At 47.5% G+C, this 23,585-nt stretch overlaps 1 protein-coding gene across 5 annotated transcripts in view; it reads left to right on the top strand.

Moving 5' to 3' along the window:
* Positions 1–23,585, top strand: part of MORC2 (MORC family CW-type zinc finger 2) — a 403,660-nt gene that overhangs the window by 70,798 nt on the left and 309,277 nt on the right. For all 5 annotated transcript variants that reach the window (XM_085634756.1, XM_085634754.1, XM_085634755.1 and 2 more), the window contains 3 exons: positions 14,183–14,217; positions 16,002–16,070; positions 18,556–18,646. In XM_085634756.1, the coding sequence (XP_085490882.1) occupies positions 14,183–14,217; positions 16,002–16,070; positions 18,556–18,646 (195 nt within the window). The remainder of the gene's footprint in view (positions 1–14,182; positions 14,218–16,001; positions 16,071–18,555; positions 18,647–23,585) is intronic.

Raw genomic sequence — 23,585 nt, 5'->3', positions numbered from 1 at the left:
GCCTGGCCTGTGCCGGAGTGAACAATGACCACAAGGACGACCCCACAGCGACTGTGACCCAGAGTCTGGCACCCAAGGACCTCCCTCGACACTCCTGAAGAAGCCTGCAGCCTCAGAACAAGGTGCTCCCCCCAACCGCAATCAACAGAGGGTAAGATTTCCCGACACCAAAAGGCACCCGGCGCCCCGCGGCCCCCTGTGCCCAATCCCGGGGTACCTACCTATCCTCCAACTACCCAACTTACCTCTCGAAGTGGTGGTGGCACCTGAAGAATCCTCGTCCCCGAGCATGCAGTCTTTTTCTAAACCGGAGATTTCCCATAGAAATCAATTGAGCGCCCGAAGGCTCAAAAGCACCCTGCACCCTGCACCCAGCCGCCCGAGTGGCCCTGGCAGTGCAACCTCTACACCTATCTACTTCCCCACTTGCCCTGGGTTAAGTGACCAGGAGCCCAGCTCCCACAGCCGCGTGGCCTGCTAGTCAGCAGCCACCAACCAAGGCCCCCCTATCCCTCATAGGATAACATTGGGCCTAACTCTCTTGGCACCCGGCCGCCCTAGTGCTGCTGGGGGTGAACAAACTGTACCTACCTGACCCTGGGGGACCCCTGAGTCTATGCCCAGAACCTCAACTCTGCCAGTCGAGTACTTACCTTTAAACAGATAACTCTATTTTCTTCATAGGGTAACATTGACTGGTTTTTTCCTGAAATTTCTTCTAAGTGTGGACTTTTCAAAACTTAAAATATTCACCAAAAATCAGCCGAGTAACGAAAACGAAAATACTCACCTGCTCTTAGGTGAGCTCCCAGTGCTGGATCCTGGTGCCCAGCACTGACTCTGAAAACTACTTACAACTGTACTTACCAGTAACCCAATTTCTGTGTCAATTTCTGCAATCTTTAAATATTCTTTAAAAATTGTATAATATCTGAAAACGTAATTACTTACCTGTTTTGGATAAAGGTCCCAGTACTGAGTCTAGGCACCCAGTACTGGATTACAAAAGTAACGGGAACATACTATACCTGCAACTTGAATTTTCTGCCATAGGAATCATTGACTGTTTTCTATGAAATATTTTCTAAGTGTCAATTTTTAAAATAGCAAAATATTGTCTAAAAATCATCACAGAAGTTAAGTCGACTTTTCTCACTTGATTCCAAGTACTGACCCAGGACTGAATCTAGGATCCAGTCCTGGAATTCCATAAGTAATCTGTTGCAAATTTCCATTGAGCTCAATGCATTATTGTGTTTAAAATAGTGTTGCCTGTTGCAACCACTTGTAACTGTTTACAAAAGTCAATTGCATATACAAAAGTATTTTTGTGAAACATCTCCTGTCGAGAAAGTATATTTTAATTCCAAGTGTTGGTTCTAAAATAAAACAAGCATATATATTTTATATATAAACCATTGGCCTAGAGTTTAGTTATTGAGTGTGTGAGACCATTTGCTGACTGAGTGTGTACAACAAATGCTTTACACTGTCCTCTGATACTGCCTTACTGCTCGACCAAGCTACCACTTTAGAGAGTAAGGTTATATCTAACTTTAGCCTCTGCCAAGCCTCTGGGGACTGTGGACTCTATACACCCTGTACCTATTTGGGAACAGTATATACAGAGCCACTTTCTCACACCCATTGATTGAAACTCTCGACTGTGGCTGTTGTTACAATAGTCTCATCCACGACAAGAAACTGGGTGGCATTCCCATGTGTTCTAAAACCTTCAAGAGGTATCCCCATTCCACTTTATCAAATGCCTTGGTAGCATCCAAAAAGACTGCCACCGCCTCCAGGACCGGGTTCACATCCTGTATCACAGTGAAGAGGGTTCTCAAGTTATGGGAGGTCGATCTTCTGGGAATAAATCCCGCCTGATCTGGGAGTACCAGAGCGCTCATCAACAGGGATAATCTATTTGCCAACACCTTTGCTAATAGTATAATATCGCAGTTAATCATAGAGAGCGGTTAGTATGATTCGCACCTATCCCTGGGTTTCCTCGGTTTCAGTAAGGAGATAATGGTCACTTACCTCATCGTGGTTGGGCGTATGCCTTCCTCTTTGATCTCCTCGTATACCAGTTTAACTATCGGGGTCACGATGCCTACATATGCTTCATAGTCAGCAGCCAGGCCGTCTGACCCAGGAGCATTCCCGGAGCGTAACTGCATCACCGCTGCCCTAATTTCATCCTTCTCTGCTCCAGTTGTGCATCCCCCAGCCACCTCAGCGCCACATCCTCCAGATATGCTTCTAGCAGGGGGCTGTGTTGCTGTGGTGTGTAAAGTTTCCTGTAATAACTGGTGAACGCTTGCAGGATTTGAGCGGTGCCCTTGTGTATGGTGTCCGGTACCTCTTGTATCTCCAGTACATAGTTGAGAAACGGGGTGGTCTGACTTGCTCTGTGAGGTCTTTACCTGGCCTCTCCCCCTCCCTGTATTTGCAAGCCCTGTAGTATCTTCCCCGGAACCAGGACTCTCTCTCCTCAGTCTTGCCATATTCAGTTAGTTTATCTCTGATGTTCTTTTTGATTTCTGCTTTTTGGCCATCAAGGGAATTCTGTATGACCCTTAACATGCTTCCTCCCTTTGCCATACATATGCCTCGAATGGGAACTTTAGAGGCCTCCCACACAATTGTTATTCAGGGGGCCAACTTTATATTCCTTTGGAAAAAATCTCTAATTTCTTTTCCCACCTCATCTCTAAAGGGAGCATCCAATAGTGTTGTTGGATGGAGGCGCCAGGCTGTCCTCGGTCTAGCATATGTAGGCGGGACCAGCATTATGTGCACCCTGAAGTGGTCTGAAAAAGTGCGTGCTAAATGTTGGGCTTGTATCACCCAGGGACCCATCCCCTTAGAGACCAACCAGAAGTCCAGCTGAGCCTACAAGGCATGTACTGCAGACTAGTGTGTACCCCTCCTTTAAGTTCGGGTGTAAATGCCACCATGCATCTATCAAATTATGTTCTTGAACCATGTTTTGTAGCTGCTGCTGTGCAGCAGTGTGGCGATGGGGCTGTGGGTTGGATCTATCCTTAGTAGGGTCCAATGCGGTATTGAAGTCCCCCCCCCCCCCCCCCCCCCACCCCCCCCCCCAGATAACATAAGTGGAACTTTTATCTTGTACTTTGCCCCACAAGACATTTACGAAAGAGGGGTTATGAAGCTAACCTTCCACCATGATGCTGTAACATCCTAGTGTGTCTTGCCACGCCCCTGCTGCCAAATATGGTGTGCCTTTTCTAATAAGTATTGCTGTACTGCTAGCGTATGTGGAGTAGTTAGATGGGCTTAAGTGTTCCACCCAACGAGAAGCAAACTGTGTCCCAGCTCCCTTCTCAAAGTGTGTCTCTTGAAGCATAGTGATCCGGATATCATACCTCTCCAGATAAGCCAAGATCTGCCTTTGTTTGCGCGGGTTTCCGAGCACTCTGACGTTCCATGTTAGAAGGTTAAAGCCTGCTAGTCTTTGCGAGTTTGCCATATGTAGTGTGTTTGTGTATGCCTATTACCAGGCACTGAAAAGTTGTCTTACAGGTTGTCTGCATCTGTTGTGTGTATTTCTTTCTGGGGACTTTTGCCCCCCTCCCGACTCCCCAAACAGGTCAGTTAACAAACTCCCTCCCCCCCCCTATTCAACATTACCTCTGAACTGCAGAATTGAAGCATGGGTCTCCCATCCCACCCCCATGCACAACGACCTCCCCAACTTGTCGATGCACAGAAGCACACACTCCCCCCAAAACTTTCTTTCCATTGTCCCCATGTTGAAGTCTGTTGTGAGCCCTCAAATCTCGCAAGTGTGAGAAGGTGGCTTGGTATATGCTGTCCACTAGTTAAAGTGGGCACCCTGTACCAATCGACACAACCCTTATGATGTATGAGGTCAAAGATAACCTTTATGAAAGCTATCTTAGTGGTAGCTATGGAGAGCAGCCTTCAGGATTAATCTTGAAGGAATGTAAAGCCGCTTGTTTTACCAGAATATCCCCTCCTGAATGACTAAATGAAGGAGAACCTCACAGTAGTTATATAAAAATATGTATTTATTAATATAACACTCTACACGAGGATAGAGTACAAAGCACACAGTACGAATTCAATAGAACAGTTGTAAGTTGCACAACACACAGCGGGCTCCAGGGGGAGACTGAACCATATACTAAAATAGTGGTATAACAATCACAACTTAACTAGACACAGTGCCTAGAGCACTTAGAATTGCTGGGAGCCCAAGGAACCACCCAAGGTGATGACACAGCAGACCCACGGAGGACAGGTTCAGTAAGGAAACACGACCGCGTGCTCCGTACAACTCTATGGGAAAGTCGTGGTTGCAAAGTTAAAGTTTAAGGACCCTTCTAGGAGGACTTCGAGCAAACCCTTTGGAACTTAAGAGTATAAAGAGCCACCCCACCCGTGGATACTGTAGTACCAGAGTTACCTAACACCGGGAAGCTGGGTGCATAGGTCTGAAGTGGCGTCCAAAACTCTCGTTGTTCTCTATGGAGGGAAGTGAAGAAGCACTAGTGCCGTGAAGGTGAAAAGGGTCAGATGGAATCCAAGACTGGATTCTGGATTGAAGGAACCTGAAAGCAAACGGGACAGAGTCTGGGTCGCTTCAGAGTGACCAGGGGCTCGGGAGACGAATGCCCACTGATGTCGGGTGCTTCAGGTGCGAAGAAGGGATGCTTCACTCTGCAGCCACGAGGACCAGGAGACGTCAAGGACGACTAGGAGCCGGAGGTGAGCTACCCCACAAATGATGTCGAGTGTGGAGGGGTCGGTGTCTGGCGGGAGCACCAACAAACCTTGGCAAAAGCAACCCATGCAGGAAGGTCAAACAGGTTACGGTGTGGACCAGCAAGGTCCAGGGGACTCACCAAGCAATGGTGCGTCAGGGCACGTCTGGAGCAACCAGGAAAGCCCAAGAACAATCAGGATGACCCTCAGGGGTACCCACAGGTCAACGGACCAGGAGTCGCAAGGGGACTTCGAGCAAGTTTTCAAAGCCGCAGTCCACAGAGCATATGGTGCGAGGAGGCTGGATTTCTTTGGTGCAAATACGGCTCAGGACTACACGGAGTGCAATGCTCAAGCCCGGGAATCGCCAACAAGCATATGCACTTGCAAATGGACGCGGTGCACAGGGGTTTGGGTTACGCAGCCCCCACGAGGGATACGAGCCTTAAACTCGGTGAAAGGGCAGATTGACCTCAGGGACCTTCAGGAACCCACCTCCTGTGTTGCTGAAATCTTCGAAGTCCTCAAGAGCAGCAGACCGGTCAGTTGCGCTTTAGGTGCTTGCGAAGCCAGGGGAGTGACTCCTTCACTTGAAGGGAGATTCTTCAGTTGTCTTAAGTGCACCACAGGTCCTGCACGGAGCCTGTATGAAGCAAAGGCACAAACTATAAAAATTTTTTTTTTTTTTTTATTTTTTTTTTAAACTTTGTTTATTGAGATTTTATGGTTCAATTGCACATACATACAGAAAAACATATGCAGGGTCAAGTGACAATGTGGATTAGTCATCATATGAGCATCATATTTACCTCTTCCTCAGAGGGCGAGCGAGTCCCTTTACACAATAGTGCGTATGGCCAGTGGCTTATACAAATAATGAAGACATCAGGTAGGGGAACAATGTACATTGTAGTTATCCAGAATCGGCATGGGAGCCTCCAGGCTGAGCGTTTCAGTCTTTCCAACCCCTTCCAAGGCACGGCCCCCTCCCAGAAATCGTGCACCGTCATCACATAAGCAAAAAAACAATCTACGTGGAACAGAATATCAGAATCTCGTCACTCACAAGGCAACACACAGGGGAACAGGAGAAACACAGCAGGTGCACCTATAGTGCCATAGCAGTACACCTCCCACCCTATGCAGGATGCAAATCGTGGGTACTGGAAGTCGGGCCATCAGCGGCCAGAGGGGGGGGGGCGTCTTCCGCCAGAGCCTCCGGGCACTGCAACAGATAACTTTGCAATGGTCCCCAGATGTCGGCAGGGCGGGACCGGATGGGAAGCAGCTCGGAGTATATCAGTACTTGCTCTTGAAAATAGATAAGATCTTTGAGCCACTCCTTGAATTTCGGGGCACGTCCCCGTCCCCAGCGGCAAGCAATACGCCGTTTCGCTAATAAAAGCGCCATCGTGACAAATCTACGACATGAGCGTGGAATTTGTTTGGTATATCCTAGTAACGCCTGTACCGGGTCAGGCGCAAGAGGAAGTTCTATCATTTGCGCAATAGCAGAGTACACCCGTCCCCAGTAGCTCTGAATAGCAGGGCATGTCCAGGAGAGGTGGAGGAAGTCGGCCTGAGGGGCGTGACATCTCTCGCAATTATCAGAATCCTGCAGTCGAAATTTGTGCTTGGTCACCGGAGTGCAGTAGAGGCGGTTCAGAAATTTAAAATGAATGATCCGGTGTCTACTACTCGCCGAGATTTGCTCCGTCTGCAAACAACAGTAGGCCCACCTGTCCTCCCCGAGCTCCACCCCCAACTCCCGTTCCCATTCCCCACGAGCCCTCGAATCATCGATAGCCGCATCCGAGCGAACCGCATGTTAGAGTATCGAGACCAAATGGGAGGGTGAGGTTGCCTGTAGGAGCCTATGTAAGGGAGCGAGAGTCTCGGGCTCAGCAGGGAACGTCCGCAGTATGGCCTTCATGCCATGTCTCAGTCTAAAGTAAGTGAAAAGCTCCAGAGGGGTGGGTGCGTAACCAACAAAGAAGTGGTCCCTGTCACGAAACTGCCCACCTGTGAACAAATCACCCCAAGTCAGAATTCCCAATTTGCGAAGCAAGTTTTGAAACAGCCTCTCCTGTAAAAGGGGGAGCCGAGGGTGGTAGGCAATGGGGAGGAGAGGTGAGTACAGAAACGAGCTCCCCACTCGCTGTGATATCTCCATCCACGCACGCACCGTACCCTGGAGGGCGTTGTAATTTGCGTTGGTATGTGGGAGCACACTATGCAATAAGCCAGGCAGGGGCAAAGGCGCCGCCAGCCAGTCCTCAGCAGCGAGTTGGGGCATGAATGCAATGGGACGGAACCAGTAATACGCATAATGCGCCTGGGCACAGTAATAGTATAGCTCCAAATCTGGAATATCAAAGCCTCCGCGGGAGTAAGGGGAGGTCATCACAGCCCATTTCAATCTAGGTCTCTTCCCCCCCCACACCAGACGTATCAATTCTGAACGTAACCGGGAGAAGAAGTGTCTCCCCGGAGGAAAAGGAATATTCATGAACAAATACAGGAGCTTGGGAAGCACCACCATCTTGATCAGAACGGCACGCCCAGCCATCGATAGTGGGAGCGTAAGCCAGCGGTCGACGCAAGAGGAGACATGCATCAGCGTCGTACCATAGTTTAATCGCATTAGCTCCTCCCTATCTCGAGAGACATTAATGCCAAGATACTTGACTTCGGAGTCGCTCCATTCTATGGGATAGTCAAGCGAGAATTTCCGGGAGCCATCTGTCAGATGGAAAATCTGGGACTTAGACCAATTGATCCGTACGCCCGACATCTCCCCGAAGACTAAAAATTCCCGAAGCAGAGGGTTCAGATTATTCTGAGGGTCCCGAACATATAAGGTAATGTCATCTGCATACAGGGACAGCAGAATCTGTCGCTGCTCGCAGAACAGCGCCCTGTTCTGATGGTGTTGTCGCAGCCTCGAGGCAAGTGGCTCAATCGCCAGTGCGAATAAAAGTGGGGAGAGAGGGCACCCCTGTCTGGTCCCTCGAGCAATCCCGAAGGACTCCGATACTCTGCCATTGATTAAGACCCTAGCGCGTGGACTACCATAAAGGATAGCTATCCACCCCAGGAATACCAGAGGAAAGCCCATTTGGGACAGCACAGCCACCAGATAATCCCATTCCAAGGAGTCAAATGCTTTCGTGGTGTCCAAAAAGACTGCCACCATCTGTAAGTCGGGATCCACATTCTGTAAAATAGCGAATAACGTGCGCAAGTTGTGCGACGTCGCCCTACCAGGTATAAATCCCGATTGGTCCGGGAGAACCAGTCCCTCCATGAGGAGCGTCAAGCGATTAGCCAAAGTTTTAGAAAGGATCTTCGCGTCGCAATTAAGGAGGGACAATGGGCGATCAGAATCCGGGGAGGTTGCTGGTTTACCTGGCTTTAAAAGGGAAGTGATCAGTGCCTCTCTCATAGAAGGCGGAAGCACTCCCAGCGTATGGGCCTCGTCAAACACCACTTTCAAGATCGGCGCAAGAATATCAACATAAGTTTTATAAAATTCTATCGGGAAGCCATCAAGGCCAGGGGCCTTTCCCGAGGCCATTTGCATGATAGCCTCCCGAATTTCATCAAGGCCCAAAGGAGCCATAAGGAACTTTCTGTGCGCGTCAGAGAGCCATCCCAGTGTGATTTCTCCCAAATAGTGGCCCAGCTCCGGTGGATGTGTATGAGCGGAGGAATATAAGTCAGTGTAGTGAGTAACAAACGCATGCAGTATGGACCGGGTATCTCTGTGGAGGTCTCCCGAGCGTCCCCGTAGTTCGAGGACATGATTATTAAAGCGAGGCGGCCGCGTCGCCCAGGCTAAGAATTTACCCGGCCGTTCACCCTCCCCATACCGTCGGGCCTGAAAGTATTTCCCCCTGAATCGGACCTCTCTGTCTGCAGTTGCCGTGTAGTCAGACAGCAGGTCTCGAAATTTGGCTTGCGCTTCAGCATCACTGGCGAACGTGGGGCGGGATTCCAGATCCCTAAGGTCGGATTCTAATTTACGAAGGGTGTTACGTAGGTCTTTGAGTACGCCCACCCCCTTTGAAATGCACAGCCCCCGAATGGTGACCTTAAAGGCCTTCCAAACTACCGCCACACTATCCACCGTCCCACCATTTCGTTGAAAGAAGCTCTCAATTTCCTGCGCTATTTCAGACCGGAAGACTTCGTCTAGCAGGACATTAGGCTGCAATCTCCACGCCATTGGAGAGCCAACTAGGTCCACTAAGTTCATACCCATCGAGACAGAGGCATGATCGGAGTATGTGCGAGCTAGGTGTTTTACCCAACAGAGCCTGGGAGCGAGCCCAGGGGAGACCAGTATGTAATCCAATCGTGCCCACGTGGAATGTGCAGCTGACCAATGTGTGCCCTCGAGAGTCGCAGGGTGTCTATGGCGCCATGCGTCTAACAGATGGCGATCAGTGAGGAGGCCGTGGACATACGCCTGTGAGCGGGAGTAGTGTTGAGGGCCAGGGTTCGCTCTGTCCTTTGTGGGGTCAACAACTGTGTTGAAGTCTCCCCCCCACACTAGATAAGTGGAGCCAATGCTTAAAATCTCAGTCCAGAGCGTCTGGAGGCAATGCGGATCATCCGAGTTGGGGCCATGATAACATGCTAGAGTTAGCGTATCCATACCCAGATGTCCCCAAATGATACAGTACCTGCCCTCTCTGTCAGTTCGCCCTCCTATGTACGCAAAGGGGGTGTGTTTCCGAATAAGGATTGCAACACCTCGCGAATAGGTGGAATATGAGGAAAAAGCACGGTGAATGGCCCAACGCGATGCAAACAGCGAAGGCCTGGAGGGGTCGAGGTGTGTCTCCTAAAGGAATGCTACCCCAATGTGATGTCTATCTAGGTATGCCAGAATTTGCCTACAAACTATAAAATTGGGACGGAAAGGGGGACGAAGTCGAGCCCAGTCGAGGTCCAGCAAAGTCCAAGTGTCAAGATGGTCGAAGGTCAGTGGTTTCTTCTTTGTAGAATCTTGTCCAGGTAAAATCCAATGTCCTGTAACCAGGTAACCCATTTTATACCCACAGGAAAGGGTTGGACAGATTCAGGGCACCCTCTTAGGGGAGGAGCAGGACAGAGGGGTGGCTACACCCATGTCCTTTGTCCAGTTTCGCGCCAGAGCAGGAGCCAAGTGGCTCCCAGAACTGGTTTGTGCTGGACTATGCTCAGGGACACCAAATGTGGCCCAAGTGCAGACTTTCAGGCACTCTCAGAGTGCACCCACGCAGACCCAACACACTAAATCCTGTCTGGGAGGTGGTCACACCTCCCTGTGACAGGATGCCTATTGTGCTGCCTTCCTCTGCTCAAGCTTAGCTCAACAGCAGGAGGGCAGAAATGTGTCTCTGGTCGGCAGCATCCATTTTGTGCTCTCTGGGTCGAGAAGGCTGGCACCGGTAAGACCAGTGACCCCACAAAGCTCGCTTCAGAAGGGTGGAATCATACCTCCCACACCAGTTACTGGTGTGGAGGTATGATTCCAAGGAGTTTGATACCAAACTCGATATGTTTCTATGCAGCCGTTTTCGAGATAGCGTTTACCGCAAGGTTATAATGCACCTCTATCTATATGTCCGGCTGAGTCACAGACAACCTGGGAGAATGGACTCCGAAGGCTGCAGAGAGACTCTGCTCATGCAAGGTCACGCTCTCACATAAAACCCTACACCCTGCCTTCAGGATTGTTAAGGCCTGCTATAGGGGTGAGTTATAAGTTTTAGGTGTAGAGACAATTAGATATAGGGAACCTATATCTAATGTAAGTGGTGCAAGCGTCATCTTACACAGGTTGCAGTAGCAGACCTCAAGTTCAATTTTGCATGGCCTCTCATCCGTGGCATAATACATCCTTCAGCCCATGGGAGGCCTCAGGGGTACCTATGCCCTGGGTACATGTGTAACATATACTAGGGACAGATCAGGGTACCCCAGTATCCAATCTGGAGTGTACCAAGTACATGAATGTCAATTTAAGGGAGAAAGCAGATAGACTGGGGTCCTGAATAGCAGGATCCCAGTCAGACTAGTCAAAAACAGAGAGACATCAAGCAAAAACATGGGGATAACCATAAGAAGCAGATCCTACTTTCCTACAGCAAGGAACAAAGATAAAGGAAAGAGATGAGAAGAAACAAAAAAGAAAGAAAAATCTGATCAATACAGTAGGGTTCTCCTTCCGGGTTAACGGCCTCCAGGGGGTGTCACAGCCAACCCTCCTCCAAACCTCTGGAGGGGGTGGTGCCCAAGTTTTGCCACAGTTCTGACCCATTGCAACCTAAAGAACAGTTTGCGGGGCAGCTGTGAGGGAGGAACCCATCAAGTAGTCCAGTGCATCGGTTGATGGTGCAGGTATGCTACACTGAACGTGCTCTCTTTGCACAGCCCCCACATCAGGGGGGGACCATATCCGAGGACCTTTTCCCCCAACTCGTGCACCAACTGCTTTTTTACTCCTTGATTTCAGGGTATGCGCCAGCATCTCAGCGAGATATGGTGCCTAATCCTGCTCCCTCATTGATGATCTGGAACATCTCGCTGATTGCTCTTCATCGGTCTTCTTTGCTTCTTGATTGATTCACTTCCGGAAATCCTCTACCTGCTGTGGGTTAGTGCAGAAGTATTGCTTTCCCCCCGATGCATGATCCGTAGGCGCGCAGGTTATAGAATAGCTTAGTCAATTTGGGCTTGTCTCAGCTTCTTTTTCACAGTCAAGAACTTTTTTCTGGCCTCTTGCACTGCCATCGTGAAGTCAGGATATAGGGCTATACTGTTCTCCTCAAAATTCAGTTTTTGCGTATCCCTTGACAATCTAAGAGGCGCATCCCAATAGTTCATGATGCGAGCTACTATTTGTCTCGGAGGGGGGACTCCTGGGGGTGGGGAAATTTAGGCCGAGAGTGCAGTGCGTCCTTTCCACTATGAACTGTGTGGAGAAGGCTGCAGCTCAGAACAGGGATGTTAACATGCACTCCACATAATCCTCCATCTTCCCGGTGTTAGTGCTTTCTGTTACTCCCATTATGCGCACGTTATTATGGCGCTGGTGTGCCTAAAAGTCCTCGCTCTTCGCCACTATGACTTTGAGTAGGAGGTCCATCTGCGTCAGTTGTTCCTTTCTCCCTTCTGCTGTGTCCTCCAAGTCCGATATTCGTTGTTTTGCCTCTTGTATCCTGTTGTCATGCTTCTCAAGCCTTTGTTCTAGTATATCAACTCGTGTACACACTGAGTCCATCTTGGATCCGATACATACCAGGCTCTGTTTCATAGTTAGTAAAAGGGACTTCATCTCGTCACCTGCAGTACTCTTGGTGTCCGAGGCATTCTCTAACATTTCACCTTCTTTATCTCTAGATTGTGTTTATGCCATTTTTCAGGCCTCAAATGGAAGCTTGGACTGCCTGCTGTCCGTTCTCCCCAACCCCTCTCCTGCCCGGGTGATCTTTAGTTCTGTCTTCCTGCTGCCGAGTCGTATGTTGAGGTCCTCTTCGCTCCCTGTGACTGTAGGGGGCTCAGCCTCTTCACTTATCAGGCGGTCTGCTGTGTCTCCCCTGCTCCTGGCTTTGACTTGTGCCCTGGCACAGTGAATTGCTGTGGCGGTCTTCTGCTCCTCCTGTATGTAGCATGCGGTGGGGGCTCGTTGGCCTGTGCTACCCCCAGCACAGTACTAGCATCAGCGATAGCCCCTTTTTGCTTAGGGGCATCTGTCTCTCCGTTCGTCTTCACTGGTTGCTCCTATAAACGCTTTGCCACAGTGTCGGTATGCTGTGTGCGTCAGACTGGCCTGTTTGCCAGTCTTACTTGTAAGTAGAATTACGTGTGTGCCGCTATAGCTGCTATAATGACAAATTCCTTTGTTTTCCACCCCCTCCGCTCTCCTTTATCCGCAGGGGGGTTTTGAGCACTTGCTTCGGTGCTGACGCTCTAACTTCAGCGTGTAGGCCCCACTGTCCGCCACCGTAGCGCTGGGGCTCTCTCCAAGTTCCCAGGGCACCTCGCTCTCCCGGGGCCCTTCACTCCCCAGTCTTACTTCCTGGTAGTGGGCTGGTGCGCTGCTCCTCCACCATTCCGTAACAGCACAGGGGTATCTCACCGCCGCCGCTCCCCGCTGTCTCGAGAGCGGGAGGCCCCACCAGCCGAGCACCGCACTGCTCCGGCTCCTTCCCTGACGAAACGTCCCACTCGGGAGTTCTCTCTTAGCCGGTAAGTCGCACCCTGGGCTCCTATGGCCAATCCTCCCGTCTGGGTATCCAAGTGACAGCTCTCATTCACCGCCGGGTTCTTCACCCACTGTCCGTTCCCCGGCGCCAGGCTCGGAGGGGTACACCCCATTCTCGCACCAGACCTCACAACAGGCTCTCGTTGTTTCTTTGGCTGGCGAGGGACCAGTTGTATATCGAAGGCTTTCCTGTCCAGTGGGACAGTCGCTGCATTCCACCGCCACCATTTTTGCTACTGATCATGGGGCTATGTATAGGATATTGCAGGATTGTGAACTCTGACTGCGAGAGCCTCACCGGAGTGCGGCTATCTTGCGCATACCCCCTAGTGCCCCCAAGACATCGTTCTTTTAAGGCCTCCTGTTTGGGTCACTGAGTGGTTTACAGTACAGGGCTAATCTTCTCTCTGGATCTACCATGAAAGAAAGAACCACGCATCCTAATTGACGCATGTTGTTCAGTAAAGTCATTCATTGGTAAGAGGTAATTTTCTGTTCAGACATCTAATTTCTGGAGCTCTACCTACACTAAAAAGGTTACTTTAGAGTCAGCAAGAGTTCTGGAAAACAGAAAAGAACTAGGTTGTCCTCAACAGTTCTCCAAAATGATACTGCTTAATACAGTAAAGTGTATCTAAAAGATGTTAACGCTTTACCCAGTGTTACCTTGCAGAATCAGCAGTATTTCTGTGGAGCTTGTAGTTCTCTCCAAGCGTTCCATTGGCATATGTTAGAACCAGTAACAATCACATGCTACTCTGTGTAATTTTATGCCCAGTACAGATGAGTCTGTGTGTGTGTGTGTGTGTGTGTGTGTGTGTGTGTATGTATATATGTATATGTATGTATGTGTATATATGTATATATATATATATATATGTTCTTTGCCCAATTGTGACTCGCATTACAGCCTATGTTGTATTTACCAGGGGAGGCATTATGGTTTTACCATGGCTGTAGTTTGTAATGGTGCACTTACGCTTGTTGGACACCTTAGAGAACTTGTTATATGTTGAAGCATGCTTTATTTGAGTGGATGTAGGGAGCTAAACGAATCAGCAAAGCGAGGTAGCAGAAAAAGCAACATCAGGTGTAGTAAATGGTCATTGTTTTGATAACTCATTGCTCGCACTTTCTTACTAAGCCATATGTTTGTTTGCCTTACAGAGATGCTGAAGCCACTAGATGTGATATTTATACTGGTGAGTTTGTAATCCATTTGAAGAAAACCTATTTCATGTATTTAAATATTGACAATTACTTCCACTCAAAGGGTCTTCAAAATAATATACATAGCAAAGAATAATTAACATTTTGACGTTGTTATGGCAGTCACTGTGTGCAGAAGGTTCTCTGTATTAGCAAAGGGTCAATTCCCGCTTGGTAGGCTAATGGGGATGTCCATCAGTGGTGCTCATAACAGTTAGCTCCCATCCTGTTAAGTGTGTGATAAGGGGATCTGCAATTTGGGAATCCTGTGAAATGTCAACAATGAGCCCTGGTCTTTTGAGCACAAAACCAATGTCATTCTACTGGGCCCACACATCGGTTTTCTGTGAGATAGGCCAGTCTTAATTCATGAAATGTGCTCCATTCTCTTTCTGTGAATAGGCCTCGTCTTTGTACCGAATAGATAGGCCCATTTTTGTTTTGCAAGGATTAGGTGCTGGTCTGATGTTTACATGAGGCACTTTCTGTTTGATGGTCTTTGTTCATTTTGGTTTGCGTGAGGTGAATCCTTGCTCCTTTTCTTTGGTACTGGTCCTTTTCTACGTTTCAGTTGATTGTGTCATGGTCATTATTATGGAAGAGATCCTGTAAATGGCTTTCATGGACTTTTTGACTTTCTAATTTACCATATATATGTAGGATGGACCTTTTGTTTCCTACCTTTCCTGCTTTGTGGACTTATCTGAGTTTTTGAGATAGGGTCCCTTCCTCTGATAAAGTTGCATCTACCTAAGTTCAGCTAAGTCTGCAATTAATTTGCTATTATTCCTTCCCTTATGATTACAGGAAAATGTCTATTTGCTTACTGGGACACACAATCTGCTTCTAATTTCAGCATTGGCCCTTAAACAAAAAAATATCGTGGACAGATTACTTTTTGTTCTTCTGACACAAGCTTGTAAAATATTTAATTTCAAAGTGAGGAGACATCAGTTGAGGCACCATCAATTAAGAGTAAAATATTATTGCCATCTATGTACTCATTACAACTTGTATGCGGCATGCACAATTGTCTTAATCCATAAAGTGCATGGGGCTTGTAGTCCATGTAGTTCCACAAAGTGTGAACTTGAATATGTTTAGCAAATTTATTTTGTGGGCTCATTTTAATATAATTCCATAATCCAATAGAACAATTGGTTTCAGCCGACACTTCGATGTTTTTTTTAAAGGCTTTTCAGTAGTGGCTGAAAAGAAGCTAGCTAGTTTATATTTTCGGTGATGTCCTGTTTAGTAAGTAACTTTGCTTCCGAATAATTTCTTAAAACATTGTAAAAGTTCAGCATCAAATTATAATGGATCTTAGTCACTGTAAGCTAAATCGGAAAAAACTGTAATCCTTCCGAATGCAAACGCCTGTTACGGTCACCACAAGTCAACAGAGTTTCCCCTTTAAGTTATAAATGGCTCTTCACTTTAAAATTAAAAAAAAAATAGGTCAGGGAGATTCCTGACCTTTTGGAGAGGATCTGAATGTACCTCAAAACTATTCATTTATGTAACTTTTAAAATTGTTTTTGCATAAAGTTAAAGTGGTACAATTAAACATTGAATATGCAGTCTATTGTTTCAGTCGTGTGCCCCAACATTCCACCTCTCCCATTAAATTCTGGTTTTCCTCAGAAACCATATAAGTAGTACTGCTCTTACTGTAATAAAAAAATTATTTATAAAGCACTCCACTGACGCCTTGGCTGGAGGTGCTAGAGGTGGGCCTTTCTTTTGGATGCCTAAAGGTCATGTCTGTTCCTTGCAGTGCAACGGGAGGACCTCCGAGGGGGTTACATGCTGTGTTTCTTGGATGATGGAGCTGGAATGGATCCAAGTGAGTAACAACAGTAGGTCAGATGTATGTTGTGGTAGAGAAAATGTTTTTTGGACAACTGTCGTACTAAAGTCACCAAAATGATTGCTACATTAAATGAATAGCAAAGTAACTGTTTTCCCCAGAAGTAGTCTGCAAGCAGGGATACAAAAAATCCATTTCATTACAAAGATATTTTTCTGCTTGGATCGGATGTAGATTCACATGCTTTGTATTCTCAAGCCTTGTGGCTAGACACAGAATTGTCTTTGGAGGTTTTGTTACTGTTACAATATAACAAAACTAAACATATAGCATTAGTCCTACAGGGTCATGTTCATAGATTACCCATTTATTATGCTTTTAGACACCACTTGGTGCTTCGGCTGAAAAATTGTTTCAGAAGTAAATTTTGCAATTGAATTAAACAATTGAATTAGTAGTTTTATTTTCCAAAAGCCACTTATACCACCAGAAAGGAGTCTAAACACTTTAAGGACAGAAGGACTCGAGGAGGCGGGTTGTGTAATACTAAAGGCAATAAACGTGTTCACTAAAGTGTGTCTTTTTGTATGATCACTCCCACAAGTTTTTGAACTGATGCTTCTGGTTTTTCGACTCTAGTGCACTGAGCTCTTCTGTCAAGGCCTCTGTGCATTTGCTGTGACCCCTCAAAAGTGTATGTGTAATTGGTTACGCCCTGATTGGCATAGTTAACGTACTTATAAGACACTAGTATATTGTACCCAGGACTAGTAAGTTGTTGCCAGTGGACAGCAGCAATTGTTGTGCCACTACTGGTATGACAAAGTGAAAACATGGCTTTAGGTCTTCCATCGCAGCCTAACCGGGCCACTTCTAACCTGCTAACTCAACATGTCAAAATATCCCTTTTTGCCATGTGCAACCCTTCCATTTTAATAGAATGAAGGACTACCCTGGTGCTTCCTGGACCCAGCAAAGAGAGGCTGCACCAAAGGCTGAACTGAACCTGCTGAACCAGTGGGACCTGCAAAGAGGGCTTTGGCTGCTGTGCTCACTCGTGGAAAGGAACTTCCACTTGTGCCAGGACAGAAGAAGTGACTCCAAGGGCTAGGTAGCTAGCCCTCTATTAAGCATAAAGGCTTTAAAAGCTAAGGAACCTTGCACACTCGAGAGCTCAGCTGCCCAGGAATGCCTGCATACCGCTGGATGCAGAAGTGCACCCTGGGAGACAGGGTCCTGCCCTACCTGAGGTGGCCCCCCCAGACCGTGGAGCCTGTGGTGGAAGTCAGAGTGGACCCTGGTCTCCCTCCAAGAAAGATTTACTTACCTGCATATAACCGTAGAGACTGCTGTAACTGGGAGGCCAGCTGATCAGTGATGACAAGAGCTGCACTGGACCCCATTGGTTCATAGTAGGAGATAGAGTTCCGAGGCAACCCCTGACGTTCGTGGACCCAAGGGTGGCCTAGGTAGGCTCACCACCCCTCTTCACTATCTTTTGCATCCTGCATCTCCAACACCAGGACTGCTTTTTTTTTTTTATCGCAATAATGGATAAAAATACAGAGAGGACCCCGAAACTGCTGGATCCAAAAGGTAACTGTCTCCTGGGACCTAAGCGGTCCCTGTGACTGGCTCCCAACATGATGTGGCCCGTCCAAGAGAGTTTTAGTAGCTATTTTAGCCCGTGGGCTGAAGACCGCTGTGTAGGAAACTGCCCCTTTTTGACATGATCACCTGCACTTTTTGGCTGGTATTTGATGCAATTTTGACTGAAGTGCACTGAGTTCCTGCTAACCAGATCCCCAGTGTCGGTGCTCTTTTTCAAAAGCAAGGTAATTGTTCAATTGTACCCCAATTGGCAAGATATTTGGCAAGATATTTAGCACTTCTGTAAGTCCCTAGTAAATGGTACTCTGGTACTTGGGGTATGGGTATTAAAGAGGATCCCTAAGGTCTGCAGCATTTATTGTGCCACCCTAAGGGACCCGCCAGCAGACTCATGCAGCCTGTCCTTGCAGGCTGCGTGAAATGGCGCAAACAAATATGAAAACACGACATGGCACACACCCTGTGTGCCATGGCCACAGACGCTGCATGCAATATATGTAAGTCACCCCCTACAACAGACCTTACACCCTAAGACAGGAGATTAGTTACATTTGAACTAATAATCCTCATATAATATGGTACCCCTACCCCCGCACATTAAGTTGTTTGCTGATGACAACCAATTAACGTAACAATTCATATCATGCCTGGATAGCATTAAGAATAAAAAGAAACTTGTGCACTTTATACACAAACATTTCCTATAGTGTTTTTGTGCTAAAATTACGGGTAGTACTATTAACAATCTGATTGGCACTCAATAAGCTTATTTCATAAGCTTATTTCATAAGTCTAAAAGGCTAATGGATTATGGTGCTTTTTTAACTTACTGCCCTAATGTTACGCACCAGTTTCTGAGATGGAAACATTACCCGACTGAGGTTTCTTACAGAATTTTTTTTCTCAACAGGTGAGGCTGCCAGTGTGATCCAGTTTGGCAAATCTGCAAAGAGAACCCCAGAATCCACTCAGATTGGGCAGTATGGCAATGGCCTAAAGTCGTGAGTATATGAATAGTTAGTTAAAATCCTAATATACTCATGGAAAACTTGGAAAGTACAGTCAGTTGGAGGTTATGGAATATTCCATTTATTGGAAGCCTCCAATACCAGTATAAAAAACTGTCTCTAATTTCATTGCCATTGCAGTCCAGTTGTAACATCGCTAGTTAGTTGTAAAAGGAAAATAGCGTTGCTGCTCATCTGTAATAACTTATTATAGTTTACTTGTGATGTAATATTGCCTGCTCCAGTGGCAGCAGCCAAGGTGAAAACAGTTCATGGAACATTATGATACCTGCCGTTTAAAGACTTTATTTTTATGACTTGTTTTTCGAAAATGAACAGTGATCAGCACAAAGGAAAGATTTATTGTAACATTTATTTTTTGCATGCTATAGTTAATTACTGAACAGAAGGAATCTCTGCATTTTACGCCTTCTGAAGTAAATAAAGCCTGTTTGAATAGGATTGACATTACACTGATTGTAAAATGTTTGTGCAACAAATTACTAAATGCTTTTTTGTGTGTTTCATTTTGCTCAACTGAGTCCACTTTTATTCTGCACGTCTGCTGTCATGTTATCTCTTTTATATGCAGAAGCAGGACACCAACATTTTAAGCAGCTTGAGGGATGTGATTGTTTTGAACATGTATTATAGGCATTCAGTATCTTCTTTTTTTTTTTTTTTTTTTTTTTTTTTTTTTTTATATATAGCGCAAACTAGACCTGAAGATATCGGGTATCAGAGGGCTTTACATAGCACCCGTTTCGTTACATGAGAACACATCATTTTTGTTAGGCACTGTAAGAAAGTGGGTTTCTGTTGCAGTAACCCCCCCCCCCCTTTTTTTGCCTAACAGCCAAAACCCAAATTGGCAAACCCTGGCCACATGTCAGCCCCTGGTAAATGGTACCCTAGGTACCCAGGGCCTTGTGACCAGGGAAGGCCTCTAAGGGCTGCAGCACTCATTGTGCCACCCTTAGAGGCCATGTACCCTTACACACACACACACACACACACACACACACACTGCCTTTGCAGGCTGGGTGTCTGGGTGCAAGACAAAACAAAGAGTCGACATGGCACACATCCCTGTGTGCCATGCCCATCACCTACACTGCCATTGCATATATCAACCACCCCTCTAGCTGGGTGACTTATGCCAATGGTGTGGGCACAGGAGCAGGAGCCCTGTGCCCCTACTGTACCCAGGTCCATTCCTGGGCACTGTAAGTGCAGTGCTGCCATTTAAGAGTACATGGTGCTGAGAGCTCGTCAAACACGAACTCCACAGCGCCATAATGGCAACACTGAAGACTGAGAAGTTTGGTATCAAACTTCTCAGCACATTAAACCCACACTGATGCCAGTGTGGGATTTAATGTACCAAGCACCCCAGATGGCATCTTCGAGATGCCCCCTTAAACCTAACCTACAATCCACATCTGCTCTGAGGCTGCCTAGGCTGCCACACAGCAGACATGTTGCTGGACCCCTGGGTGGGAGAGCCCCTGCTCTCCTGGGCCTGCAACAATGCACATCCTGGGTGAGGTGCTAAATCTCCTCCCCCAGGATAGGCAGGGGGAAGCTTCAAAGGCATGCCGCCTCTGTGAGCTTCCCCAGGCCACTGCACCCCCAACTCTGGCGGGAAGCATGGCCGGAAACCCCAAATAAGGACAGGGAATGTGCCAGCCTGCCAACCCCACCCTTCAGGTGGGGAGGCGAGGTGAAGCACATCTCCGGGCTCTCGCCATCTTGAAGATGGGAAGCCCTACCCTATCAGGACTAGGCTCCTGCCCCCCTCCCACAGGAGAGAGGCAGGATAGGGGGTGTACCCACCCCAGGACAGGGACCCATTGGTGCCTGCCCTTCACCTACCTGTAACGCCCCTAAATCTAGTTTTTAGGGGCACCCTGAACCTTCCTTCCCCAGATTCCAGATTCCGAAATACAAAGAAGAGCAAGAAGAAAGAAGACCTGCCCTGCAGCTGCTAAGAAGAGGAAGACAACAACTGCTTTGGCCCCAGCCCTACCGGCCTGTCGACCCTCGAACCTGCTCCTGCTCCAACCCAGCATCTCTTGTGGCCAGCAACCTCACAAACCCCGGAGGACCTGGCTACCTTCTGGCTCTAAGCCCCTGGGACTCCCATGAGTAGAGGCTCTACTCAAAACCTACTTCTAATCCCTCCCAGCACACTCTGCACTAGCCAAGCCTGGCCAGTGCCGGAGTGAACAAAGACCACGAGGACGACCCCACGGCGACTGTGACCCCGAGTCCGGCACCCAAGGACCTCCCTCGACACTCCTGAAGAAGCCTGCAGCCTCAGAACAAGGTGCCCCCCCTACCGCGACTAACAGAGGGTAAGATTTCCCGACACCAAAAGGCACCCCTGCACGCGGCGCCCCGCGGCCCCCTGTGCCCAATCCGGGGGAACCTACCTATCCTCCAACTACCCAACTTACCTCTCGAAGTGGTGGTGGCACCTGAAGAATCCTCGTCCCCGAGCTTGCAGTCTTTTTCTAAACCGGAGATTTCCCATTGAAATCAATTGAGTGCCCGAAGGTTCAAAAGCACCCTGCACCCCGCCGCCCGAGTGGCCCTGGCAGTGCAACCTCTACACCTACCTACTTCCCCAATTGCCCTGAGTAAGTGACCAGGAGCCCAGCTCCCACAGCTGCGTGGCTTGCTAGTCAGCAGCCACCAACCAAGGCCCCCCTATCCCTCATAGGATAACATTGGGCTTAACTCTCTCTGCACCCGGCCGCCCTAGAGTCGCTGAGGGTGAACGAACTACCTACCTGACCCTGGAGGACCCCTGAGTCTATGCCCAGAACCTCAACTCTGCCAGTCGAGTACTTGCATTTAAACCGATAACTATTTTCTTCATAGGGTAACATTGACTGGCTTTTTCCTGACATTTCTTCTAAGTGTGGACTTTTCAAATCTTAAAATATTCACCAAAAATCAGCCGAGTAACGAAAATACTCACCTGCTATTAGGTGAGCTCCCAGTGCTGGATCTTGGTGCCCAGAACTGACTCTGAAAAATACTTACAACTGTACTTACCAGTAACCCAATTTTCTCCCATAGGGAATCATTGACTGTTTTTCTGTGAAATTTCTTCTAAGTGTCAATTTCTGCAATCTTTAAATATTCTTTAAAAATCGTATAATATATGAAAACGTAATTACTTACCTGTTTTGGATAAAGGTCCCAGTACTGAGTCTAGGTACCCAGTACTGGATTACAAAAGTAACGAGAACATACTGTACCTGCAACTTGAATTTTCTTCCATGGGGAATCATTGACTGTTTTCTTTGAAATATTTTCTAAGTGTCAACTTTTAAAATAGCTAAATATTGTTTAAAAATCATCACAGTAATTAAGTCGACTTTCAACACTTGATTCTAAGTACTGACCCAGGACTGAATCTAGGATCCAGTCCTGGAATTCCAAAAGTAATCCTAAAAGTAATCTGTTGCAAATAACTTGAAAATTTCCATTGAGCTCAATGCATTATTGTGTTTAAAATAGTGTTGCCTGTTGCAACCACTTGTAACTGTTTACAAAAGTCAACTGCATATTGCAAAAGTATTTATATAAAGCATCTCATTCTGAGAAAGTATATTTTAATGCCAAGTGTTGGTTCTAAAATAAAACAAGCATATATTTTTTAATATATAAACCATTGGCCTAGAGTTCAGTTATTGAGTGTGTGAGACCATTTGCTGACTGTGTTCAACAAATGCTTTACACTGTCCTCTGATACTGCCTTACTGCTCGACCAAGCTACCACTTTAGAGAGTAAGGTTATATCTAACTTTAGCCTCTGCCAAACCCTTGGGGACTGTGGACTCTGTACACCCTGTACCTATTAGGGAACAGTATATACAGAGCCACTTTCTCACAGGCACCAGGAGATTAAGTGATTTGCCCAGAATCACAGGATGTTGAGCGTCGTTGCCGAGACTCGAACCCGGTTGCCCAGCTTTGACGTCGAATGCTCTAGCCGTAAGGCTACATCCTCTCCCCTTGGGAGCCATCCAGGCCTGGAGATTTGTGGATTCTCTGTTTGGCAATGGCCGTCACAACCTCCTCTATTCTAATTGGTTAATCTAACAAGTCAGCCTGGTGGAGTGTCAGTCAGGGTGTATGCGCTCCCCGAAGATAAACATTGGGGTCGTCCGGAGGTAAATCCTGCGCTGTGTATAATGTCTCATGATAATCCCAAAAGACCTCAGCAGTAGGCCTGTACCCTGTTACTTTATGACAGGTTCAACAAAGGATAGTGTCCAACCTCTCTTCCTGTCTCTTATCTCTCAGCTTGTTTGGCAATAGACTGCAGCACATGTTTCACCCCATGTAAAAAGAGTGATGTAGGCAAAGTAGGGCATACTCTGCCCTATCCTGATCTAGACTGCTCAGCTGTGCCCGTGTGGCTTCCAGCTGCCGCTCAATCCTAGGGGCCCCTGTCCGTTTATGAATAAGTTCAAGCTCCCTCACCTTTCCTTCCAAGTCCTTCCGCTTCACCCGAAGAATTTTAGAGTTGGCCACAGAGAGAGCTATTAACTCACTTCTGATCATCACTTTAAATGCCTCCCATAATGTGGCTATAGGTGTGGCAGCCGCATCATTAAAAGTCAGATAGTTGGTAATGGCGCGCGTGACACGTTGGACTACATCTGACCAATGGAGAAGGCTTTCTCACATGCGCCATGGGTGGGGGCACACGCATGGATGGAGGAAAGTGAGGGCCACGTGTCAGTGGCGTGGTTCAAAAGCGTCCGGATCGAATCTCGACCATAGTCATTCTAGGTTGAAATACGCTTGTCCCCAAAAAGTGATCAAGTTGGACATAAGGTTTTTTTTGTTGGGGGGGGGGGGGGGGGGGAGGGTAATATTTAATCCCTAATATGTGGGTGCCTGGTCCTCCAGA

The sequence above is a fragment of the Triturus cristatus genome, chromosome 11, assembly GCF_964204655.1.
Source record: "Triturus cristatus chromosome 11, aTriCri1.1, whole genome shotgun sequence".
In the NCBI taxonomy this organism is placed as follows: domain Eukaryota; kingdom Metazoa; phylum Chordata; class Amphibia; order Caudata; family Salamandridae; genus Triturus; species Triturus cristatus.
The sequence above is the reverse complement of the archived record's forward strand: the minus strand, read 5'-3'. Positions and strand labels throughout refer to the sequence as shown.